General features: G+C 46.0%; 1 protein-coding gene and 1 long non-coding RNA gene across 3 annotated transcripts in view; one reads left to right on the top strand and one right to left on the bottom strand.

Annotated features, from left to right (window-relative positions):
• Window positions 1–2352: 2352 nt before the first annotated feature.
• Window positions 2353–13648, bottom strand: LOC142829250 (uncharacterized). Its single transcript, XR_012903677.2, has 3 exons — window positions 13518–13648; window positions 7712–7777; window positions 2353–2545 (listed from the first exon to the last, which is right to left on the bottom strand). It is a non-coding gene; the product is annotated as an uncharacterized LOC142829250 (long non-coding RNA).
• Window positions 13649–19314: 5666 nt separating this feature from the next.
• The window catches only part of LOC102462672 (mitogen-activated protein kinase 12), an 81839-nt gene continuing 78917 nt past the window's right edge, over window positions 19315–22236 (top strand). Inside the window, exons 1-2 of one of the 2 annotated variants that reach the window (XM_075928185.2) lie at window positions 19315–19652; window positions 20666–20795. In XM_075928185.2, the coding sequence (XP_075784300.2) occupies window positions 19537–19652; window positions 20666–20795 (246 nt within the window). In that variant the 5' untranslated portion in view covers window positions 19315–19536. The remainder of the gene's footprint in view (window positions 19653–20665; window positions 20796–22236) is intronic. The other variant, XM_006122615.5, reaches the window with a different exon arrangement.

The raw sequence follows: 22236 nt of genomic DNA, 5'->3' as shown, positions 1-22236 counted from the left end.
ACTAGCACAAGAAGCTGAGAGTGTAGACATTGCCTTAGAGGGAACGCTTCCCCCAGCCTCTCTGCCCCCCAAGTTAATGTCACACACATTGGGTTAATGCAATTGCAGGATAGTTGTATGAGGTGGGGTTTGGTGGGGACCAAACTAATCCCTGTTGGTAGGAGGATGGTGGGAAAAGTCCTTCAAGAGGGGTGACATGACACCTTTTACTTCTGGTCATGTGTCCATCTTGCCCTGAGCGTGTTATCTCCAGAGGCCTGGTTAATGGAGGTGAGGGGGTGTGGCTAATGGGGCACCATCAAAAATTATACAAACCTGCCGCCCCAATCTTTCAGGGCCAAATTTGGCATAAGGGAGACAAGTTGATGTTCTTGGACTCTGGGACATTTCCCATAGTGCCCCAATGTGACCATTTTGGCCAGCACTTTCAACTCTGCTGCACACCCAGATACATAGGAAAATACCTGGGAACTTTTGCATTTCATTTCCCACCAGCACATCTGACCATGAATGCCTAGCGTCACAAACAAGCTACAGCGTGGAGCATGCTGGAAATGCTGAATCTGATTGCTGTGTTGGGAGGAGAATCTGCTCAGGCAAGTGTGCCAGATGCAAAAGAGCCAAACAGTCACACCAGGCCAGAGCCAAAGACATACTGCTTCTATGAGCACCGGCATGGAATTCTAGTGGGGGAACCAATCAGTGTCCCAGAACTGTCCCTGGATACTTCCCAAGTGAGTCTCTGGCAACAATGCGGAGGATATTGAAGATGAGGAGGAGAAGAATGCTCAGCAAGCAAGCATAGATCAAGTCTCACTCACATCCAGACAGTTCTCCTAACTCTGGAGCCAACCGTCTCCCAGGACCTCTCGTTGGCAGACCTTGGAGGTGAAGAGGGCACTTCTTGTGCATGTAAATTTGTAATCGTACTACAGTGGTTAAATGTAGTTGGGTTTAGCCCTTGATCTGCCCTAAGCAATTGGGGTACAGTAGCGGCCTGTCCACCTACACAATGCGTGCTCCCTGGGAAAGTGTGTTAACATACCTGGGGATGGGCGGGAATTCTCCCTGCACATCTCTTCAAAGCTCTCATAGGGGTACTCCGCAATCCTTCTCAGCAGCTCTCTGGAGAGGGCTGCCTTATTCCGACCTCCATCAGAGGACACCTTTCCATGCCAAGCCAGCAATAAATGATCTGGCATCACTGCAGCACAAAGCAGAGCAGCATACGGTCTAGGTTCCTGGCCACATTCATGCAGCACCCACTCCCTGTCTGTTCTCTGTGATTTGGAGAACAATGATATTACGCATGGAGATCTGGGTGAAACGGGGGAAGTTTTGTAATTGATAGCACAGAGGAGAGTCACCTCTGTTTGCTCATCCCTGACCCAGGTTTGCTGGCTTGTTTGTGATGGGCATGGACAGTGGATACTAGGGGCAGGGTAAGGCAATGCCTTCCCAAATGCCCAGCCCACACTCCACCTCCAGGCTCCCCCCATTCAGTGCAGCTCCCTGTTTCCAGGGGTTGCCTGGGCTTCAACCCTGTACTGCCAGCCCTCCCCATGCTCTGGTGCCAGAGAAGCTGGAATGGGGAGGGGGTAGTGCCCACCCCCTGCTCCAGGAGGGCCATGTGCCATCTGCCCTCCCCATGCTCGGAGGGGCTGGGAAGATCAGGGCCATGGGCCACCTGGGCCTGTCCTCGGGAGTACGTGGGGGCTGCAGGCTGCCCATGCTTGGGGGGACTGCCTCACAGTGCCGGGGGGCTTGGCTCTCATGGCTGCAGGGATGGAGTCTTGGGCAGAAGCAGCAGGTCTGGGGGCTTGCCTACGCCAGCCCTAGGTTCACTCACCACCCATGGTGATGGGCTTGAAAAGATCATCTTGGAGAACAGCCATGCTGTGCAGGAAGGGGGACACCACACTTGTGATGTTTATAAGAAGCACAGGGGATCTTTTTCAGGGGAAAATATCCTGAATTTATTGAAAGTACAACATGAGAAGCAGCATGTGTGTGCGCACGCGCCCATCCTGCAGATGGTGCATAATTACTAGTCTGTAGTGGCTCAAGTCAGTCTTACTGGCAAGGCTAACTGAGTGAGGAGATAGGGTTCATTGATCATAATTTGAGGCTCCTCTGAGCCTTGGCTTGCAGGACCAAAATTGGAGCCTAATGGCAAAAGTACCCCATTTTATACATGTAAGGTCCCTGTGAGTCTACAGGTATTTGCGTCTACAGGCAGTGTCATGCTGCCATCATTTATGCTTAAAAAGTGCCAATCTCAGTATTCTCCCACAGTTATCCTTTGATGCTGATTGTCAGTCTTCCCATCATTGTCTTTTGTTTGTCTCTCACTCTTGGGGGTGTCTGTCTATCTTCAGGGTTCCTCAGTTCTGCTAATCAGCCTCAGACACAATGGATGTTTCCTAGTTATCTTCAAGGTTCCCACTTCTTGACCGAGTACGCATTTGTGATGGCTTTCACACTTACACACATGCTCCATTTGCACCAAACAATTTGCAGTTTCAGACCAAGGATTCCATAGTTACTAGAAGACACAACTTAGTTTGTAATGCAGACATGAGGTACAACTTAATTTGTAAAGCTAACAGGAAGCAAGACCTTACAGCAAACGTCGTCTAATCATAGAATCATACAAAACTTATAAGCAAATCATATAGGATTTTTTGCTATCATTGCACTTATATTCTTACAATATTAAAATATTACAGTTTGGCTACACACTGACTATGCATGTCTGTGTCTCTCCACCCCAAACCTGCTGCCCTTCTTTGGAAATGCAAACACACAACCAATGGGGGCTGTGGTTTGCAAGAACTCTTTCCCATATATTTTCAAAGTGGAAGTTAAATACCCCTCTTAATGAGTTGCTAACCGTGCTTGCCTACCTGCAAAGTTTTGCTGCTCAGCACTGGTAGGTGCTCAACTAAAAATGAAAAATTAAGCCTTGTATCGAACACATGTACTTTGTGCTATAGAGTGCTTCATTCACTGTAAGGCTTTGTCTATGCTGCTGGCTTTTGCTAGCAGAGTATGCAATGAAGTGCTGATTAGCATGTTGTCACACTTCATTTGAATAATCTATTTGAGCAGTATGGACGTTTCCTTTGTGCGCAAAAAACCCTTTTTGTGCAAGATCCTTATTCCTCTCTGGGAAAGACAAGGAGCTTGCACAAAAAGGAAATATCCATACTGCTTGTTTTTGCACAAAAACCCCTTGCGCAAAACCGGCCCAAATAGTTTATGCAAATGAAGCATGAGAAAATGCTAATCAGCGCTTCATTTGCATACTCTCTGCCGGTTTTGCCGGCAGTGTTGATATAGCTTAAAAACGTTAACTTTCTGGGTTTTACAATCTATCTTCTATAAATTCTACCCTTGTTTTTTCTAATGCAGCTGACCGCCTGTATGTGGTCTCTGCCCCTGCTCTAGCAGGTAGGCTATCAGAGATCAGAAGATTATAAAAAAAACACAGGATGAAATGTTTAACAAGTTCATGCAATCTGGTCACACTAAAAGGGCACAACTCTAGAGGTCATCTGCACCAAATGGGAGGATAGGAAAGCATGCAGGGAACATGAGCATAACACACAGGACAAGATACTGAGATTCATGGGGGCAAACAGACCTGATGACACACCTGGTAGAGGTGCAGAAAAAGCATCTAGAGCACAGAGCCTCCCTGTACCCATTGATAAATCACCTGCCCTCCTCACCTAGTTTTATACCCTACACTCCCAGATGTCCTGGAAGGGGGAGGAGGAGGAGACATCTGGGAGACAGGTGAAAGTAAGCCGGTGCGCCCTGGTGCTCAGCTTCAATAAGAGCTGGCAGAGCTGCAGCAAAAGCCAGTGGGGAGCTATGTAAAGAGCTGGCAGGATCCTAGGTTGCAATAGGACAGTACCTGTAAGAAATTTTAAAATACTTTCACCACTGGGGGAAGGGAAGGGCCTGGAAGCCTTTCACTCAAATCTAAGGCTCCAAGGGATGGCGTATGGAGCAGAAGGCTGTCATCCGCATAGCTCTGATTGCTACACAGGGCAATTGTAATAAGCTGCATGTCCTTGTGGCCCCTCCCCAGACCTGGGTTATCAGGCCCTTCTTACATCTGCCAGTCTTTTTCTTTTTCTATTCACTGTTGCCAGTGTTCACTGTGTTGCCTAAATAAAAATGCAAAATTTCAGAACGATGGGATCTTTATTCAGTGTACCAACTGAGTCCAGGTCTACACCGGCGGAGAAGTTCCATGAAAGTGATATGCAATTCCAACTACGACAATTGCGTAGCTGGAGTTGATGTACCTTTCATCAATTTTCTGGGACAGCCTCACAATGGGAGGTTGATGGGAGAAATTCTCCCATCGACTTCCCTTACTCCTTGTGACTATGAGCAGTACCGCAGTTGATTGGGGCGCCGTCAGCATTAAAACGTAGCAGTCGTCACTAGCCCCGCTAAAGCAAACCCTGGAAGATTGACTGCCGCAGCATCGATCTCCGCAGCAGTAAACACAAGCCCTTGGGTGTGGGGGTAGAGGGGGGGAAATTACAGGGCATATGTATACATCAGGGCTGCTTGGTAATGAGCAACAAACACAACTGTCACTTCATTGTGTGGTCATTCACTAAACTGTTTTTTTAAAGCTTCTCTGATGTGCAGTGCATCTCAATGTGCTCTCCTTATTGCCCTGGTGTCTGGCTGCTTATAATTGGCCACCAGACAATCTGTCTTAATCCCTCACCCTGCCAGAAACTTTCCCCTTTACTTTCCCAGATATTCTGCAGCATGCAAAACGCAGCAACAATAGGAATATTACTTTCTCTAAGGTCTAACCTACTCCATAAACCACCAGCATCCTTTTAAATGGCCAAAGGCAAATTCTGCCATCATTTTTGCACTTCCTTAGCCTATAAACTGCTACTTACTGCTATCTAGGCTGCTTGTATACAGCTTCATGAGCCATGGGAGCAAGGGGTAGGCTGCATCTCCAAGGATAACTATTGGCATTTCAACATCTCCAATTGTAATTTTCAAGTTTCAACTTGGAGCTTTCTGTAAAGACTTGAGTTCCTAAAGATGAACACGTCATGCACCTTTCCCGAGCATCCCACGTTGATGTCAATGAAATGGCCCTTGTGATCCATCAGCACTTGCAACACCATTGAGAAGTACTCCTTGAAGTTTATGTACAGTACTCTTTGGCAAGGTGGTCTGGTGCCAAGATAGGTATATGCATCCATCTATCGCCCCACCACGGTTAGGGAACCCCGTCATGGCAAAGGCGCAACCAGTATGTTCTCACATTTACCAGAGTCACTATCATTCCTAGCAGAAGGGTACTGATTGCCCTGCACTCTCCTGGGCAATCACAGCAGCCACCATGGTAGATCACAGTAGCTGCCATGGGAGTTTTACCTACTCCAACTTGATTTCTGACTGACCAATAGCTGTCTGGCATTACAAGCTTCTATAGGACTATCATCACTTGCTTCTCAACTGTCAGAGCAGGTCTCATTCTGGTATTGCTGCACCTTAGGGACGGAGAAAGCAGTTCACAAAGTTCCATGAAAGTGATCTTATGCATGTGAAGTTCTTAGCTACTGATCATTGTCCCACAGTTGCATAACTACGTCGTCCCACCAATTTGTGCTAGCTTTTTGGGACCAGAATCGGTGTTCCACTGTGTCAACATGCCCGACTGCTGCCAGCATCTGCCAATCAACACATTCAGTGGGTTCCTGCATGTCTGTGTGTGTCCTTCTAACATTCTTCCTCATGCACACAGCTCCTGGGTAGGCCCTAGACAAATTTCAGGATAATGGGTGAGGTGTTTGCAATTCTTGCCATAGGAGCATACCGCTGAGTGGCATCCATCCTTACTGTGCTGTGGCATCTGCACAGATAACCAGGGGGAAAAAGGTGCAAAGAGAGAGTGAGAGAGGACAGAAAAGAGGAGGCTGACGACATGTATCCAGAACCATTCATGACAATGTTTTTGTCCCATCAAACAGAAGCCTAACCCACAGTTCAAATGGGCAGCAGGAACTGTGCGATGACTACCCACAGTGCACCTCTGTGAGAGTCGATTGTAGCCATGGCAATGGGGATGCACTCTGTCGACCGAATGTACTCAGTGGGGGACATGCATCTTCGACTTTATTAAATCGAATGCTAAAAGTTGACCTCAATTCAACCTACTTTCATAATAAAGACATACCCTCATTTAGCAGTTTGTTAGGCGGGGTCCTAAGGCAGGATTTGAAGGAAGAGAGAAGTGTAGATATGTGAGAGCTTTTACAGACAAGTGTGTTTATTAGGCTTGACAGTTAACACACAGCCCTGCCGGCTTCATTTCCTTTGCCCTTCCCACCAATAAAACAATAGATAACAGCTGTAGGCCAGCTATAAGTTCTCACTGTAATATCCAAACCAATGATTTGTAAAATCAAACTAATAAAAAGAATTCAGCTGACTGATGTTTATATCTTTCTACTTAGTGTTGAAATAATTATTTATTTTGTGACAAAAAATGTACTCAATGCTTTACATAACAAAGCCAAACATAACAAAACCAAGAGGTCACAATTATAGCAAAAACAGAACACTGGGCAGCAGTTCAGGCATGGAAGGGTGTGGAGACAACAGTGAAGAGAAAAGCTCAAAAAGGATTTTTCAGCGGAAAAAGAGACTTTTGTTTCATTTTTTAAAATAAGGAGAAATATTGATTGAAATAATTCTTATTTCCTGCAAGCAAACAAAGTTCTACTGAATTAAAAAAAAAAAAAGCATGCCTTTTGAAAAAGCAGAATTGAAGGAGAATTATGAACAAGGCTAATTAAAGGGGGTGGGGGGAGAGGAAGCTGTTTTAAGAAACAAATCATTTCTCACTTAGGAAATACCCTTTAACAATGCAGAAAGACATAGCCTTATTTTATTTTGTGAACTGTTTTTATCTCAAAATGTAAGAATATGGGTAATAGAACTGTACAGGCAGTGTTACAAAATCTCATTATTAAAAGCACATAACTAAGTAGACAGTAAGAATCATGTGCATCTTTACTTTGTTCTCACTGGAACTATACTTAATCTATCATATAAGCAGCTGGGCTGGGAGGGGTTTGCTTGTCCTACTGAGTTTCAATTACCTCATTTCCACTGGCAGAACTTATGCTGCCCCTTGCCTTGATTGAGGGAGTAGTAGGGTAAAACACCTGCAAGCACCCCATACTCTCTGGCTCTCTCTCTCTCTTCCAGAGTTGTCAGGTCAGCATGCAAAGTGGATACAGGTATCCCAGGAGTGGGTATGGCTGGGAAATGTACCGATTTAGCACCTCTCCAAGGGTGTGTCTAGACTACATCCCTCTTTCGACAGAGGGATGTAAATTAGGCACTTCGAAATTGCAAATGAAGCCGGGATTTGAATTTCCTGCGCTTCATTTGCATAATCGCGTCATGGTGCTTTTTCAAAAGTAAAATCGCAGTCTAGATGTGGTTCTTTCGAAAGGGGAAGGCTACTGAGTCTTGATCGGAATGTATAGATCTATACATTTCCACTGCAGGAAAAGCAGAGTTAATCTCCCTGCTTCTATCCAGAACCAGGAATGAGCCTTGCTCTGCCACAGCTTGCCCATCGGACAAGAGGATGCCGGCTAAAGTATCAGCAGTATGGTGGGGAGCATATAAAAGCTGTACTTACCCATGTCCCCATCTACTCTTGAGCCTTCACTGTGCTGGCAATCTTCCAACAGGCTGTGGTCTGGCCCTTTTAAAATAAAATCATTTCTTGACTGTAACACCCTTGCCATCTATCACTCGTTTGCAAACCTTCCTTTTCTGGAAAAGGCATTGAGAAGGTGGTTCTGTGTATTAAACTATATATGTGAACTACTCTTTAGAATTGGAAATGCCCCACCTTACTATTGACAGACTTGATTGTGGACTGTGTTTAAGAGTCTTTGAAACAGCATGGCTACGTCTAGACTGGCATGATTTTCCGCAAATGCTTTTAACAGAAAAGTTTTCCGTTAAAAGCAGTTGCGGAAAAGAGCGTCTAGATTGGCACGGACGCTTTTCCGCAAAAGCACTTTTTGCGGAAAAGCATCCATGCCAATCTAGACACGGTTTTGCGCAAGATCGCCATTTTCGCTATCGGGGCTTTTTTGCACAAAACAATACCGCGTTGTCTACACTGGCTCTCTTGCGCAAAAGCATTTGCGCAAGAGGGCTTTTGCCCGAACAGGAGCAGCATAGCATTTCCGCAAGAAGCACTGATTTCAGACAGTAGGAAGCCAGTTTTCTTGCGGAAATTCAAGCGGCCCGTGTAGACAGCGGCCAGTCTAGATGCAACCTACCTGTGACTTGTACTTACCATGCAAACCTTATTTCATGGTTACAGCCTTCTATGTCTTCAGCAAAGGTTTTTTGATCTACTTGTTGAGCCTTGTCATTATACAACCACTGGTATGTCTATTTTGCAATTGGAGTTGCGATTATGGTATGTGTAGATTGAGACTCAGGTCCACTGGGGGAGGGCGAGCGAAGGGGGCAGCTGCCCAGGGGCTTGCATATTTTAAAAGGCTGGAAGCAGCAGGCTGATTTTGCAGCTCCCACTGGCCAGAAACTGCAGCAAATGGGAACTGCAGGGGGCAGTGCATGTGACAGTGGCATACAGGGGACTTCCTGGGCTCTCTGCTTAGACGCTGCTGCCAGGGTGTGCTGGTCCCTTTTGGAAGCCACAGAAGGTTAGCACCAACTCCCTGCACCCCAAACCTGCATCCTACACCCAAGCTTCCCCCCGTAGACCAACCCACTCCTGTTCCCCCTCCACAATGAAGCTCCCTCCCAGAGCCCACCTCCTGAACTTCCTCCCATACCCCAGCCAACCCCCACATCCCAACCTGGTGCTTGTGGGGGAGAGTAAGTAACAGAGGGAGTGGGGATGAAGTGAATGAAGGGCAAGGCCTCAGATAAGAGGTAGTACAGGGGTGTGGCCTCAGGGAACAGATGAGAGAGGGGCAGGGTAAGGGTCTTTGCATATTAGTAATTACACAGATGGCAACCTTATTGGTTGGGCATGCAGAAGCCTCATCTGTGTCAGGAAAAGGCACCCAGCAAAGTAACCAGCAGGGCATCAGCCAGTGCAGGTGCAAAACCGTCCAGATGTCAGGCGGTACATTTGTATGTGACTTTTCTGCCCTGAGGCCTGGAACTGCTGTGAGGCCACACCAGCAGCAATGAGGCCACAGCAGTACAGGCTTCAATGCAGGCCAGCAGCCAAATAAGTTCCCAAGGCTTTTATAGCCTGCTCCATTACTATGATAGTCATGCTAGCTAAATCAAAGCTAGCTTGGGTATGTCTACATCTAAACTTCAAAGAAAAGTCAGAAAAAGGTATGCATATTGCAAACTGCGTATCTTTTTCCGCTTTTCTTTTGGAAGAGGCTTTTCCAAAATTGGTGCATCTACATGGTGCCAAATTTAAGAAAAACCTGCTCTTTTGAGCCATCCCTTCTTCCTCATAAACCAAAATTTACAGAGATGGCAAAAGAACGCATCCATGTGTTCCTTGGACATGGCATTGCTTTTCCAGGATACCTCTGGTATCCCAGAGAAGCACTTGCAGTCTAGATGTAGCTTATGTCTACGCACGCACCTCCAACTGCTGTGTAGACATGCCCCAAGATCATAAATTCTAGGGGTAGGGTTTGTTTGTTTTTTTACTTCACATTAGCACAACACCTAGGGTCATGGGGATCTGATTCCCTGACAGCTACAACTACTGTAATACATTATTTAATCATTTGCATCAGTGCCAGTGGCTGATCACACCCTTCCCCCACACGGGCTTGGGACTTGGCTAGGCCATAGCAGTAGCATTAGTCCCACTGATATATTTCCATTAACTAGAAGCCCATGCCGATACTGTTAGCATCATAGAACACTAGAACTGAAAGGGACCTCGAGAGATCATAAAGTCCAGTCCCCTGCCCTCATGACAGGACCAAGTGCTGTCTAGATCGGGGCGGGGAACTCTTTTTTGGGTCAGAGGCCACTGACCCACAGAAAAATCAATTGAGGGCCGCATACAAGTGAGAAGCAAAAACACTCAAACAGCATCTTCACTGACGTAGCCCCCAACTAAGAAGAAAGACATTCCCCTCTCATTCTAGAGCTTTGGGAGGCCCAAGCTAGTAGATTTCATGTGCTCCAGCCCCATGGAGGGATGGCGAGAGGTTGGAGCACCAGTTCAGGCTCTCCAGTGCGGGGGGAAGCCCTGAGCCTCGGGGGCCAGATCCAGTCAAGCTGGGGAGTCGCATTTGGCCCCCAGGCCTTAGGTTCCCCACTCCGGGTCTAGATCATGCCCGATAGATGTCCATCCAACCTGCTCTTAAATATCTCCAGTGATGGAGATTCTACAACTTCCCTAGACAATTTATTACAGTGCTTAACCATCCTGACAGGAAGTTTTTCCTAATGTCCAACCTAAACCTCCCTTGCTGCAATTTATTCCCATTGCTTCTTGTTCCATCATCAGAAGCCAAAGAGAACAATTTTTCTCCCTCCTCCTTGTAACACCCTTTTAAATACTTGAAAACTGCTATCATGTTCCCTCTAATAACTTAGATGAAAGGAGTGAAGAGCAAGAATTAGCCTTAGGGGTTTTGGAAAGGTCTCTACTGGAAATAAGCAGCCTTTCCTCCGAGTTTCTGACAAGTGCAATGTTGTCCTGTTGCTGGTTCAGTTTACCCCATACTGTCAAGTCAAACACATCTCTCACGCTCTCTCTTTCCTCCCTTCCTCCCATCCCTGAATAACAAAACAAAACCAAGTTTCCAGTGACATTATTTTGCTGAAGCCTCAAATGGGAAAAAGATGTACAGTGGTGGTGACCACATTCTCTATACAATCAAGGCACAAGCATTACATTTGTTCTAGATATGCTTGTTGTATATAATAGAACGACTGAAAATTGAATAGAAGTAAACTTACTCTTGCCACGCAATGATGGGCCTAGCCTATCTCAGGTTTCACTGTGGCCAACTCATCCCCTTAAAGCTATACCATCCTCTGTAGTAATTAATTTTAGAAAGCAATCCTACAGGAGTCCTGGCTTTACAAAAAACAACAGTTCTGTACACTTAATCTAACACTATACACGCACATTGTACTACCCTGTCTACCAAATGTCAGAAGGGTCTATAGTTTCCATGTTTGTTACTATGGTGAGTCAAGCAGGTCAGCGATCAATAGAAAATGTCCATGGAAAAACATCTATGTTGTGAAAGGATGTCAGAGCTGTTCTGGTGTGGCTGCAAATGAATTTACGACATGTCTCCAAAAATAAATGTGGAAGGCCTGTTTTTCTACTACATCTGACATCTCAGTCATCAGATGAAGACAGGTGGGGCTGTTTTTCCAAACTTGCTATTTACACATGAAGAGGAACAGACCCATGGCAACTATCAAAGAGGCAAACGGAACAATCAGCTTGTCCACAGGTGGGGTGTGAGAGCCCATTTCAAGGTAAGCCACAAACAGAATGCCAGTGACAGCAATCCTGAATTTTTAACCTCAGCAACACTGCTCAGGGGTGAAGTCAGATGCCACAAAGATTTTACCACCTCCCAAAGGAAAAGAATTTACATCCCCACAGAGAAAATGAAGACCATTTTCAAAAGTAGGTGTTTGTGCTTTACACAGGCCTTCCTGCAGTGGTCCCCAAACTGTAGAGTGCGCCCTAGTGGGCTGCAGAGGAATATTCAGGGGCCCTCAGTGGGAGGCAGGCCAGGCCTCACAAAGGTGAGGAGGGAGTGCTCTCCAACCCCCGAACCCAGCTCCAGCCCCAGTTACAGCTGTCCCTACCCAGCCCATCTCCTTCCCCAGCCGCACTCTGTCCCAGCCAAACTCAGGCCCCACCTTCAGCTCAAGTTCCTCTGCTGAGCCAACTGTGCAGTGCTGAAAGTGGGTGGGGCACAGACAGATGCCATTCCTGGTAAGGGAGGGGTACGACAGGCAAAGTTCAGATATCACAGCTCTATTAAAGTAGTACTGTCAAGGTGCTTTATCTCTATATACCTGCACTGAAATTGTTCTAAGCTGCTATAGGCACATTGTCCTGCAAATGTGCACCAGGCTTCTTGCACTGAAAGACAGTACAGGTTGAACCTCTCTAGTTCAACACTCTCTGGTCCAGTAACATCCAGGGGCAGCCCGTGAGCCTAGGCAGACTAGGCGGTCGCCTAGACCGGCGGCAGCACGGGTGCCCCGTGATTACATCACAGCCTGGGGCGCCAGCTGCTACAGCCGGCCTCGGACCGCTCCTGGTAACAGCCATAGCCCAGCATGATTTTAGTTAGCCAGCTGTCCACTTATCATGGGTATGACCACATTTCCCACAGTCCCATAAAGTTTCTTTATAGCCACCTGGTCTGGCTCTCAGTGTTCTGTGCTGTTATTTAGCTCTAATTTACTCCTGTCTTAATTGCCTAGTAAGCAGTGAAAGTGTTGGTAATGCTGCTAGACAATATTGACTGCCCCATGGTTCGGCAAATTCTCTGGTTCGGCACCGGTCAGATCCCAAGGATCCCAGACTAGAGAGGTTCAACCTGTATATATGTCAAGTATAGGTTGAGACGTTTTTAGTATTATTTAAAAATGTTGTAATTTGGGTTGTGCTCCTGGAATGAGGCTGAACAGCAGCAAGCACAATCCAGTGGAGTAGGCGTGCAAAGGTGACAAAGTTCACTTTTGCTTTCCTTGCTCTAACTTGGAAAGTTTCTACTGGAAATAGTCAGCCTTTGATCTGAGTTTCTGGCAAGTGCAATATTCTCTTGCTGCTGGTTCATTTCACCCCTCCACACAGTCAAACCAAACACATCTACTTTGGCAAACAGGAGGCCAAAAAACCCATGCAAGCTAGTGCAGCCTAGCAGCAAGAAGGGGAAGTGGCATAACAACCCCTCAAATGGCAATGAAGAATTGTCCCCACACAGCAGTGGTGCTTGCTATCCTCATTATCCTTCCACACAGTCGTGCCAGGGTTGGTGCAAGTGCCTTCACCTTTGCAGCATCTGCCACCTAATACAGCTATTGTGTGGGTCTGTTCATTGATTCCTCAGGGATAGGTCACTCCAACATAACACCAATAACTGCAGTGGATTCATGATTTTCACAGCGGTAACTAGGAACAAAATTAAAGTGGGTGTCTCATTTTAAACCTACATTGAAAATAAGCCTTTTCTTGTCTATAACTTAATTTCTTCCCCTCTGCGCTATTTTTTACTTTTTAATCCCAAAACACTTCAAAGAGTCAAACCCAGTTACAGGTTAGATAACATATTATATAAAACAAAGCTGGATCAGTGAGGGTGCAGTGTAAACCCCTTGTACGTACATTAAAGAGAAGACTGATACAGAAATTCATAGTTAAGATTTTTCTTTTGTCCTTAACTTACACCAGAGTGCCAACATGTCCCATACTAGAGACCTACCAAGCCTCTCACCTGAAGTCCCTTATCACAGACCCATTCTCCAATAAGTCTCCAATGTTCTCAGGCCAGGTCTTGCTCCCCACTTTCGTATTCTAGGCTCAGCTGCCTTTGCAAAGACCCCGGTTAGAGAAGAAACAGGCACCCCAGGAGCAGATGGGGTAAACAGAACTGCTTTATTGCCCACACACGTTTACCTCAGACAGTCAACACAATGTTCGAGTGGAAACAATTTGGCACCAATTACACCCTTTTATCTATTTTAATATGTTAATTCACACGTCTATCACTACTTTCCCTAAAATTGTATTAGTAATATTAACCTCTACACAATGAATATTAATAAGCAGGTGATGAATACAACTATACCTGCCCCTAATTACTATTTACAAAATTTCTAATTAAATCAACACTTTTCTACACTACAAACTTTCCAAATCAACAGGTTACAGAGATTACAAGAAAAGTAACCCTAAAAATATCTTATACAGAGCCAGTGAGGGTAAGTAGAAGACACAACAAAGAAGAGCAACTGCATACTTATCTGTTTTTCTAGGCTGCAAAAATGAAGGGACAAAGCATATTTATACAATAGAAAGTATAATATCTGCTTGGGCCAGACCCTAATCTATCTTTCCAGAGTGCAGAAAGAGAGAGAAAAAATATGTTTAAGGGTAATGCCCCTTTACCACTATCCCAGGCCCCTATTAGTTTTTACATATGCCAACAACCACATGGTGCAGCAGATGCATCACAACAATGGACTTCCCAGTGAAAATGATCAGGATTGGGGATTTTCCCTTAGCTTTGCACTCACAAGTTTTGCAACCCATACAGGTAAAAACTTTACTGCAACAGAAACAATTCAACCAAACCAAAACTTGAGGGCAGTGGGTTTTGAGCTGCACCTGCACTCAATTATGACAGGTTTTGGTGAAAGCAGAAAGGAAAGTGAGTTCTGGAGACATTAAAGCCAGATGGCCACATTGGTAACAAGAGTCAGCCCATGCAACATACCTATTTTGTATAATATGGGAACGCTGGTACAAGTTACAAGATAAATGAAAAAATACCATCTGAATATACCTGGCATCAATGACACAAGATAGGCAGGGAGTGGCAAGATAGAGCCTGATCGTGCTATGGTCTTAGGAAGAGGAACATACAAATGTGATATAGGAATTACCCTGGGTAACCTCACAATGAAGAACCTGTGGCTTGGGGAAGACAGACTAGTAAGAGCAGCAAACAAAGCATGTCAAGTGTATAATAATCCAAGTATATGCACTGACAACTCAGCAGTTGGCAGTGAAAATAATGCATTCTGGGAGCAGGTGCAGCAAGTATCGGATGATGTGCCTAATCATGATATCAAGCTGATGATAGGCAACTTCAGTGCACAGTTGGCAGTAACTCTACTGGCTGGGAAGGAATCATAGGCAGTGATGGAATGTATATTAACTAACTAACTAATAATGGCAAATGGCTCTTAAATGTCTGTAGCACAAATACCCTAATCAATGATAGACATCAGTCTTTTCCAACACAAGAGAATAAAGAAGAAATGCAGGCAAAATAGAAGAACCTGGGTTCAGGAGAAGGCTGCAGAGGCAGAAGAAAGAGCACAAGGGAGATTTCAAGCAGCTCCATAGAATAGTCAAATACATATCAGGAAGAACCAGACTGTCACAGGTGGTGCCCAGCAGGGATTCTCATGAACCTGTTGAAAATGCATAAAGAACAAGGCAATCATTCTATACTAACCTGACCAAAGTCAATGATCACAAAGCTTGGTGAGAAATTCCATGGGTAAGCTAGAAATAGAAGGGGGACAAATAACATCTAATGAAATAACAGCATTGCAGTCACCAAAGTTCTTAAACGGGAGAGATTCTGGGGTTGACAGAATTCAATCAGCACTAATAAAGTCTGGAGGGAAAATTCTGACTGAACAGCTAACAAAACTCTGTAATGAAATATAGACAAGTTAAGGTAACAGGTGCAACAAAACTGGAAATATGGTACCACTGTGGCACTGCCAAAAAGTCTGATCTTATTCAGTGCACAAGCTGAAGAGGAATTGTACGGCTAACAATCCCAGGAAATAATTGGCTACCTTTATGCTGAATAGGATGAAGGTGGCAGTGAATGAAATATTACAAGTCTGGATTCCATCCAGATAGTTCCTGCTGTGAATTGATACTCACTCTTTAACAGATCATTGAAAAAGCTACTGGTTGGCAACTAATACTCCATTTTAATTAACTCTCTCTAGTTTAAAGAAAGCATTTAATAGAGTCCACAGAGAACCCTGGGGAATATTGCTAGAAATTATGTGATACCAACAAGCTTATCAACATTATATGCTGGAAGGAGACCTAAATTAAGAGGAGATACAGGCCTACATGTTTCAATATTGTGAGTGGTGTCTAACAAGGGTATGTTTTATCACCAAACCTCTTTGCATTAGTAATAGATTGGGTGATGAAGCAAGCAACAAAAGGTATCATGGATTCTGTAAAATGGGTTAGCAGAGATGAATTACATTATCTTAACTTTGCTGATGACATTGCTTTATTAAGCATGATGGGGAACTGAAGGATTACCCTTACATCAGAGGTAGAACAGGAAGCATAAAAAAATTGGATTGAAAGTAAATGCATAGAAAACCAAGATTATGAAGGTAGGAAACTGAACAACAGATTCAAAGATGTACACTGATGGAAAAGAAATTGAAAAGTTGAAAGAGTTCAGCTATGTGAGGAATGTGTGATGACATTTAAAGGAGGCTGTGATGAAGATGATATTACAAGATTAGGAAAAGAAACACCACTTTTGGAAATATGACCCATAACCATTCTGATAGAGATCTCTACTCCAAACTAAGGATCAGATTATATCATACAATTATACTGAGCATGCTACTGTGGAGAGCAGAGACTTTGCCAATGAGAGTTGCTAAAAGAAACTGAAACTGAAAGCTGCCCAACACAAATGGCTAAGGAAGACACTACACATTTCATGAGCAGACAAAATAACAAATGAGAGAGAGCTTACAGAGCAGGACATGCTAGAACATATCAGCAAAGAAAGAAGACACATGATGTGGTAAAATGGGAGAACATAACTTAAGAACATAAGAAGAGACATGCTAAGCAAGCACTGAATTGGTTACCTGAGTAAAGAAATAGAACATGAGAAAAATCAAGGAAGCACTTGCAAGACAGAGACAGAGGATGTAGCATACGTTGGCATTACCTCAGAAGAAATACAGCAGAGGAATTAAACAGCTTGATGTGTCTGTGGCACTGGAGGAACTAAGGTCTAAGGCTCCACTTACATATTAAGAGTTATGTACCAAAGTTGTTCACTTTCACTGTGTAGTATGTAGTTATACTGCAGAACCAGCTTGACTGTAAGCACTTACTTGATGCAACAATATAGGCAGTCCCCGGGTTACGTACAAGATAGGGACTGTAGGTTTGTTCTTAAGTTGAATTTGTATGTAAGTCGGAACTGGTACATATTGTACCCCAGGTGTCCCCGATTCAGCTGCTGCTGAAACTGACCAGCGGCTGACTACAGGAAGCCCGAGGCAGAGCTGCTCTGCCCCGGGCTTCCTGGAATCAGCCGCTGATCAGTTTCAGCAGCAGCTGACTTGGGGACACCTGGGGTAGAGCAGCTGGGGTACTGCCAGGTTGGTCCCCGCAGCGCCGAGGTGCGGCGCTGCGGGGACCAACCTGGCAGCACCCCAGCTGCTCTGTCCCAGGTGTCCAGATTCAGCCGCTGTTGAAACTGACCAGCAGCGGCTGAATTGGACACGGCTGGGGCAGAGCAGCTGGAGTGCTACTGGGTTGGTCCAGTAGTGCCGCACCTCGGCGCTGTGGGACCAACCCGGCAGCGCCCCAGCTGCTCTGTCCCAGGCGTCCAGATTCAGCCGCTGTTGAAACTGACCAGCGGCGAGAAAAGCCTGGTCTGCTGGGGGGGAGGGGTGCACTAGCGGCGCCCCCTCCAGCAGACCAGGGAGACGTTGGTGGCGGGACCGCCAAGATGCTCCGTGGTCCCGCCGCCCGCGTCCTCTGCGGCTTTGCTCCGCGTCTCCCTGGTCTGCTGGGGGGGGGGACCCCCAGCAGACCAGGGAGACACGGAGCGGCTTTTCTTGCTGCAGAGGACGTGGGTGGCGGGACCGCCCAGACGCGCTGCTGTCCCACCGCCCGCGTCCTCCGTGGCTTTGCTCCTCATCTCCCTGGTCTGCTGATGTGAAGGAGGGATATAGACAGGATAATAGGGAAATGGGAAACTGTGAACGAGTTTTACTCTGACAATTGGGCCAGAGGTTTGGGGAGAAGTAGAGAATGGCATGTTATGTGACAGCAAAAATAGAAAAAAATGTTAATGACAGTTACACCTTTTCACTGTATGATCCACTAATTTTTGTTTAAATCTGTTTATCTACACAAACTTTTTCAGTTATTCACTTTGGTGCAGGATATGTTTCTCAGGCTATGTCCAGACTGCAAGCTTCTTTCTGAAGAAGCTTTTCCAGAAGAGATCTTCCAGAAAAACTTTTTTCAAAAGAGTGTCTACTGAGCAAAAGTGCAATGAAAAAGTTATCTGCTTTTTCGAAAGATAGCATCCACTTTAATTGAACGCTATCTCGCATTTCAGTTGTGATTACTGTGGATGGAGTGGCCACCAGGGCACCTGTGCTTTTTCCTGCAGGCCTCTTCTTTCAAAAAAACATTCTTCCGTGACCACACACACCTTTTTTGGAAAAAGCTTCTTCGAAAAAAGGCTTCTTGTAGAAAAAAGTATACCGCTGACAGAAAAAACCCTCCATTCCTTTGACTTTCTGTCGAAAGAATGCAATAGCAGCATGGATGTAAGTGTAGTGTTTCCAGAAAAACTCCCATTTTTCCAGAAAAACTCCACAGTGTAGATGTACCCTCATTCTGTGTCCACACAGTGCTTAGCACAACTGGGCCCCAGTCCAGTTGGTGGGAGACTTTAGATGCCACTGGAATAAATTAACAATAACTCTCCACTGCTCAAATGTTCCTTCATCCCCTTAATCGACCATAGTAGCTCTGACAAAGATAAAAAGAGATGGAAGTAGCCACCCTTGGGTTCTTTCATGTGCATACAAGACGTTGCCTTTTAAGTGTATTTTATTTTTTTGAGACAAAAAACATTTACAAAAGCCATGGAACTAAAATATATACCAAATTTTACTGCAAAACCATGCTGCTTTTGATTACTTGTGTCAGTGTAATGTTTATCAAACTGTTCACTGGGACAAACATCTAGGCTCCATATAGGCAACTAACTGGATTAGTGGGTAGGTACCAGTTTGCAGCATTGGCTCTGGGGCCTCATATAAGTAACCCCTCTTCACCGGGGTCTTGTCTGTAATGCAGCGTGCAAACCTTGCTTTCTTTTGTCTTGTTGCTTGCATGTCCCAACACACTCTCTGTAAATAAGAGCGTGTGCCATTCAGCTAGACCCTCCCTTTTTCAGAGAACTCAGAGATCACACCTAGCTAGAAAGCTGCTTTCAAATACAACAGGCTTCCTTGAAACAGGCTAGAAATGGGGGGCCTTTCGGGGTGCGGGGCGACATCTCACCACGTGATCTCGAGTTGGTTTGAGAAGAGCGAGCAGATCCTCCCTAGCCCAGGGGCTGAGACCCTCCCAGCCTCGCCATCAGGCAGCAACCGCAGGCAGGAAAGTTATGTGTCTGTGACAAAGCAGGCAGCCCCAGATGCGGAGGGGGAGGGGGGAATTCAGTGTGACTCCCACAGGACCTCCTCCTCCTCCTCCGAGAGGGCAGGCGTGGAGGTGGGGAGGGGAGAGGAGAGGCGGGGAAAGAGAAAGCCGGAGCCACATTCAATCCCCGCTGAGAGAGGGTCCCACACGTACACACACACCCCGGGAGCGCTTCCAAGCCCAGCCCCTCGCACCAGCCCCGCCGCCGCAGCCCCTCTCTCCGCCTCGGGGCTCTTTGTTGGAAGGCGCCGACAGGGGGCCGAGTCACCATGTCCTCCGCCAAGAAAGGCTTTTACCGGCAGGAAATCACGAAAACCTTGTGGGAGGTGCGGGAGCGCTACCGGGACCTGCAGCCGGTGGGCTCCGGAGCCTACGGCGCTGTGTGGTGAGTGAGGCAGGGGAGCAGGGGGTCCCTCCCAGCGCCTTGCCCAGGGCGCCCCGGCCAGGACAGGGCTGGGCGGGAGCTGCCTGCGCTGCGCGCCCGGGCTAGCAGAGGGCTGCTCTCTGCCTGGCGCCCCGCCCTGGCGCTGCAGAAAGGGCTCGGGGAGGCGGCTCGGGGGGTCCCTGGCTCGCGGGGGAAGCGTGGCCACTTTCCCTTTAATTCCTTCCAACTTTGTGGCTGCTCCGCCCCCAGCGGGGCCCGGAACCGCTCCCCGCGGTGCCGGAGTCACTGCAGCCAGTTCCGACATCGGCCCGGCCGGCTCCGGTGCGAGGGAAAGGCGTACGCCCGGTACCTCCGCGCTCACATTGCAACGAAGGGCAAGTTGGAAGGAAAGCCCAAAGCGGACAGTTCTGCGATCCTGCCCGGAAAAGCTCTTCCTTAGTGCCAGGGGGCAGGGCATTGAGTTCATCACCTGAGGCATGAGAGTTTCTAGCCCTTCTGTGTAACTTTGCATGGTCCCGTTCATGGATATAGGCAAGCTCTTTCCTAGCTACCCTAAAGTCTTGCAGTCCGTGGTGTCCTGTAGCAGTGAGTTCCACAGTTACATAATCCAGTAAAACTGCATTTCCCTATTATCTTTTTTGCATTTTGACTTCATCAGAATGTTCCATTCTTTATTACAGTATGAGAGCTGATTGACCTCTGTTCAGACATTGCTTTATAGACCTCTACTGTGGCTCATCAGAATTGCCTAGGAAGAATGGTCTATTTTCATGGTGTCCAACCAGTTCTGAAGCTATAGCTTAGGGAGTTATTATTCCCACTTTACAGTAAGATAAACAAAGGCACAGATAGGTTATGTGACTTTGCCTCTGTAACATAGCAAATCAATGGCAAGGCGGAGCAGAGCCCCACACCTGGAGTCCTCTAACTTATTGTTCAATGTACCTTGGGTGTCAGGACTTCCAGCATCACTCCAATCCTCACTCACAAACTCTATACTTGTTTTCTTAAAGCTCAGCTATTGATGGAAGAAGTGGCATCAAAGTGGCCATCAAGAAATTGTACCGTCCATTTCAATCTGAACTCTTTGCCAAACGAGCCTATCGGGAACTACGCCTCCTGAAACACATGAAGCATGAAAATGTAAGTTTAGTTGTTAGCATATACTCTCAAGACTGCAGCTTGCACAGCAAAATGCATACATTTCACCATGCATGGTGCCTGATCTACTGTCCCCCATACTTCCAGTATTCCCATAATCTGCCAAGGTAGACATGCCCTGGCACCGCAGCATCAGTAATTTAGCTCTAACAAAGATTTTTAGCCATGTATTTAGCATAAAAAATAGTGATGATGAGTGTGCATGTATGTGCCATTAGAGAGCAGCCGTCAAAAAGTGACTTTAACCTATACTGTTTGCATGCATTTGTCTATGGCTATCCTGTAGATTTTAAACTGTGAGGGATAGTTTTTTTTCTATCTGTCTTTACAAAGCCTACCACATTCTGGGCACTATTGTAATGTACAAACAAATCTATAAACACAATGTATGTACACCTATATACATTGTAACTTGCACAGTGCATATGCCTGTCTCCTGTGATGGAATACTTGTTGGAGAGGCGGAATGTGTGAGTAGCTTTGAGGATTAACTCCATGGTGATCTGGAAGAGAATAAAATGATGGTTTGTGAGGAGCAGCAATCAAGGCTGGACTATCAGGGATGAAGGAAAGTGATAAAAGATGAGTGATTAAATAGGGAGAGGCAGAATTGTTTTACTGAGGGCATTCTGCACCAAAAAATAAAAATTCTGCACACAATTTTTTAAAATTCTGCAAAATTCTGCAAATTTTATTTCTCAAATAAATGTGGAGGCCCCAGCATGACAGTGGGGAACTCTGGCTACTGGCTGCACAGAGATGGGAGATCACTGTGCAGCTCCACTGCCACAGGTCATGGACTGTGCAGTGAGACTGCACCCAACCTTGACAGAGCACAAGGACAAAGCTTGCCCAAGAAATACCTTATGGGCAAGGCCTGTCCCTCCTTGACAGATGCCCCAGGTATGGTCAGGGAAGCTCAGCAAGGCAGTTAAGATGACCTAATCCCCCAGTATAGACAGCATTAGGTCGACGGAAGAATTCTTTGGGGAGGTGCCTTTTGGGGAGGTGGATTACCTACAGTAATGGGAGAATCCTTCCCCTTGCTATGATGTCTACACTGAAGCAATACAGTGACACAGCTCAAGTGCTGCACTGGTACTACTGTCATATTTCAAGTGTAAACAAGATCTTAGTCACTTGAAAATGTCATTTAGCTGCTTCTTGAAAATTTTAGTCACTTCGATATAATATAGTGAGTGGAAAAGGGAAACTAGAGGGAGATTCAAAGAAAATGTGAAGATCGGATGTGATCAGAGTAGTGGAAGGTGATTGTAACACCTGTGTTTGCTCTGGATTGGAGGAGGGTAATGTGTCAGGGAAGTGGAAAAGGATAGGGCTGCAGTAATGAAGAGAGGATTGGAGGGAAGGAAGGAGTCAAAAATTACAGCCAAATTATGTGCCTGATGGACAGGAAGGATAG

The sequence above is a fragment of the Pelodiscus sinensis genome, chromosome 1, assembly GCF_052426305.1.
Source record: "Pelodiscus sinensis isolate ZL-2025 chromosome 1, ASM5242630v1, whole genome shotgun sequence".
Taxonomy (NCBI): domain Eukaryota; kingdom Metazoa; phylum Chordata; order Testudines; family Trionychidae; genus Pelodiscus; species Pelodiscus sinensis.
Note: the sequence above shows the minus strand (reverse complement) of the source record. Positions and strands in the feature narration are given on the sequence as shown.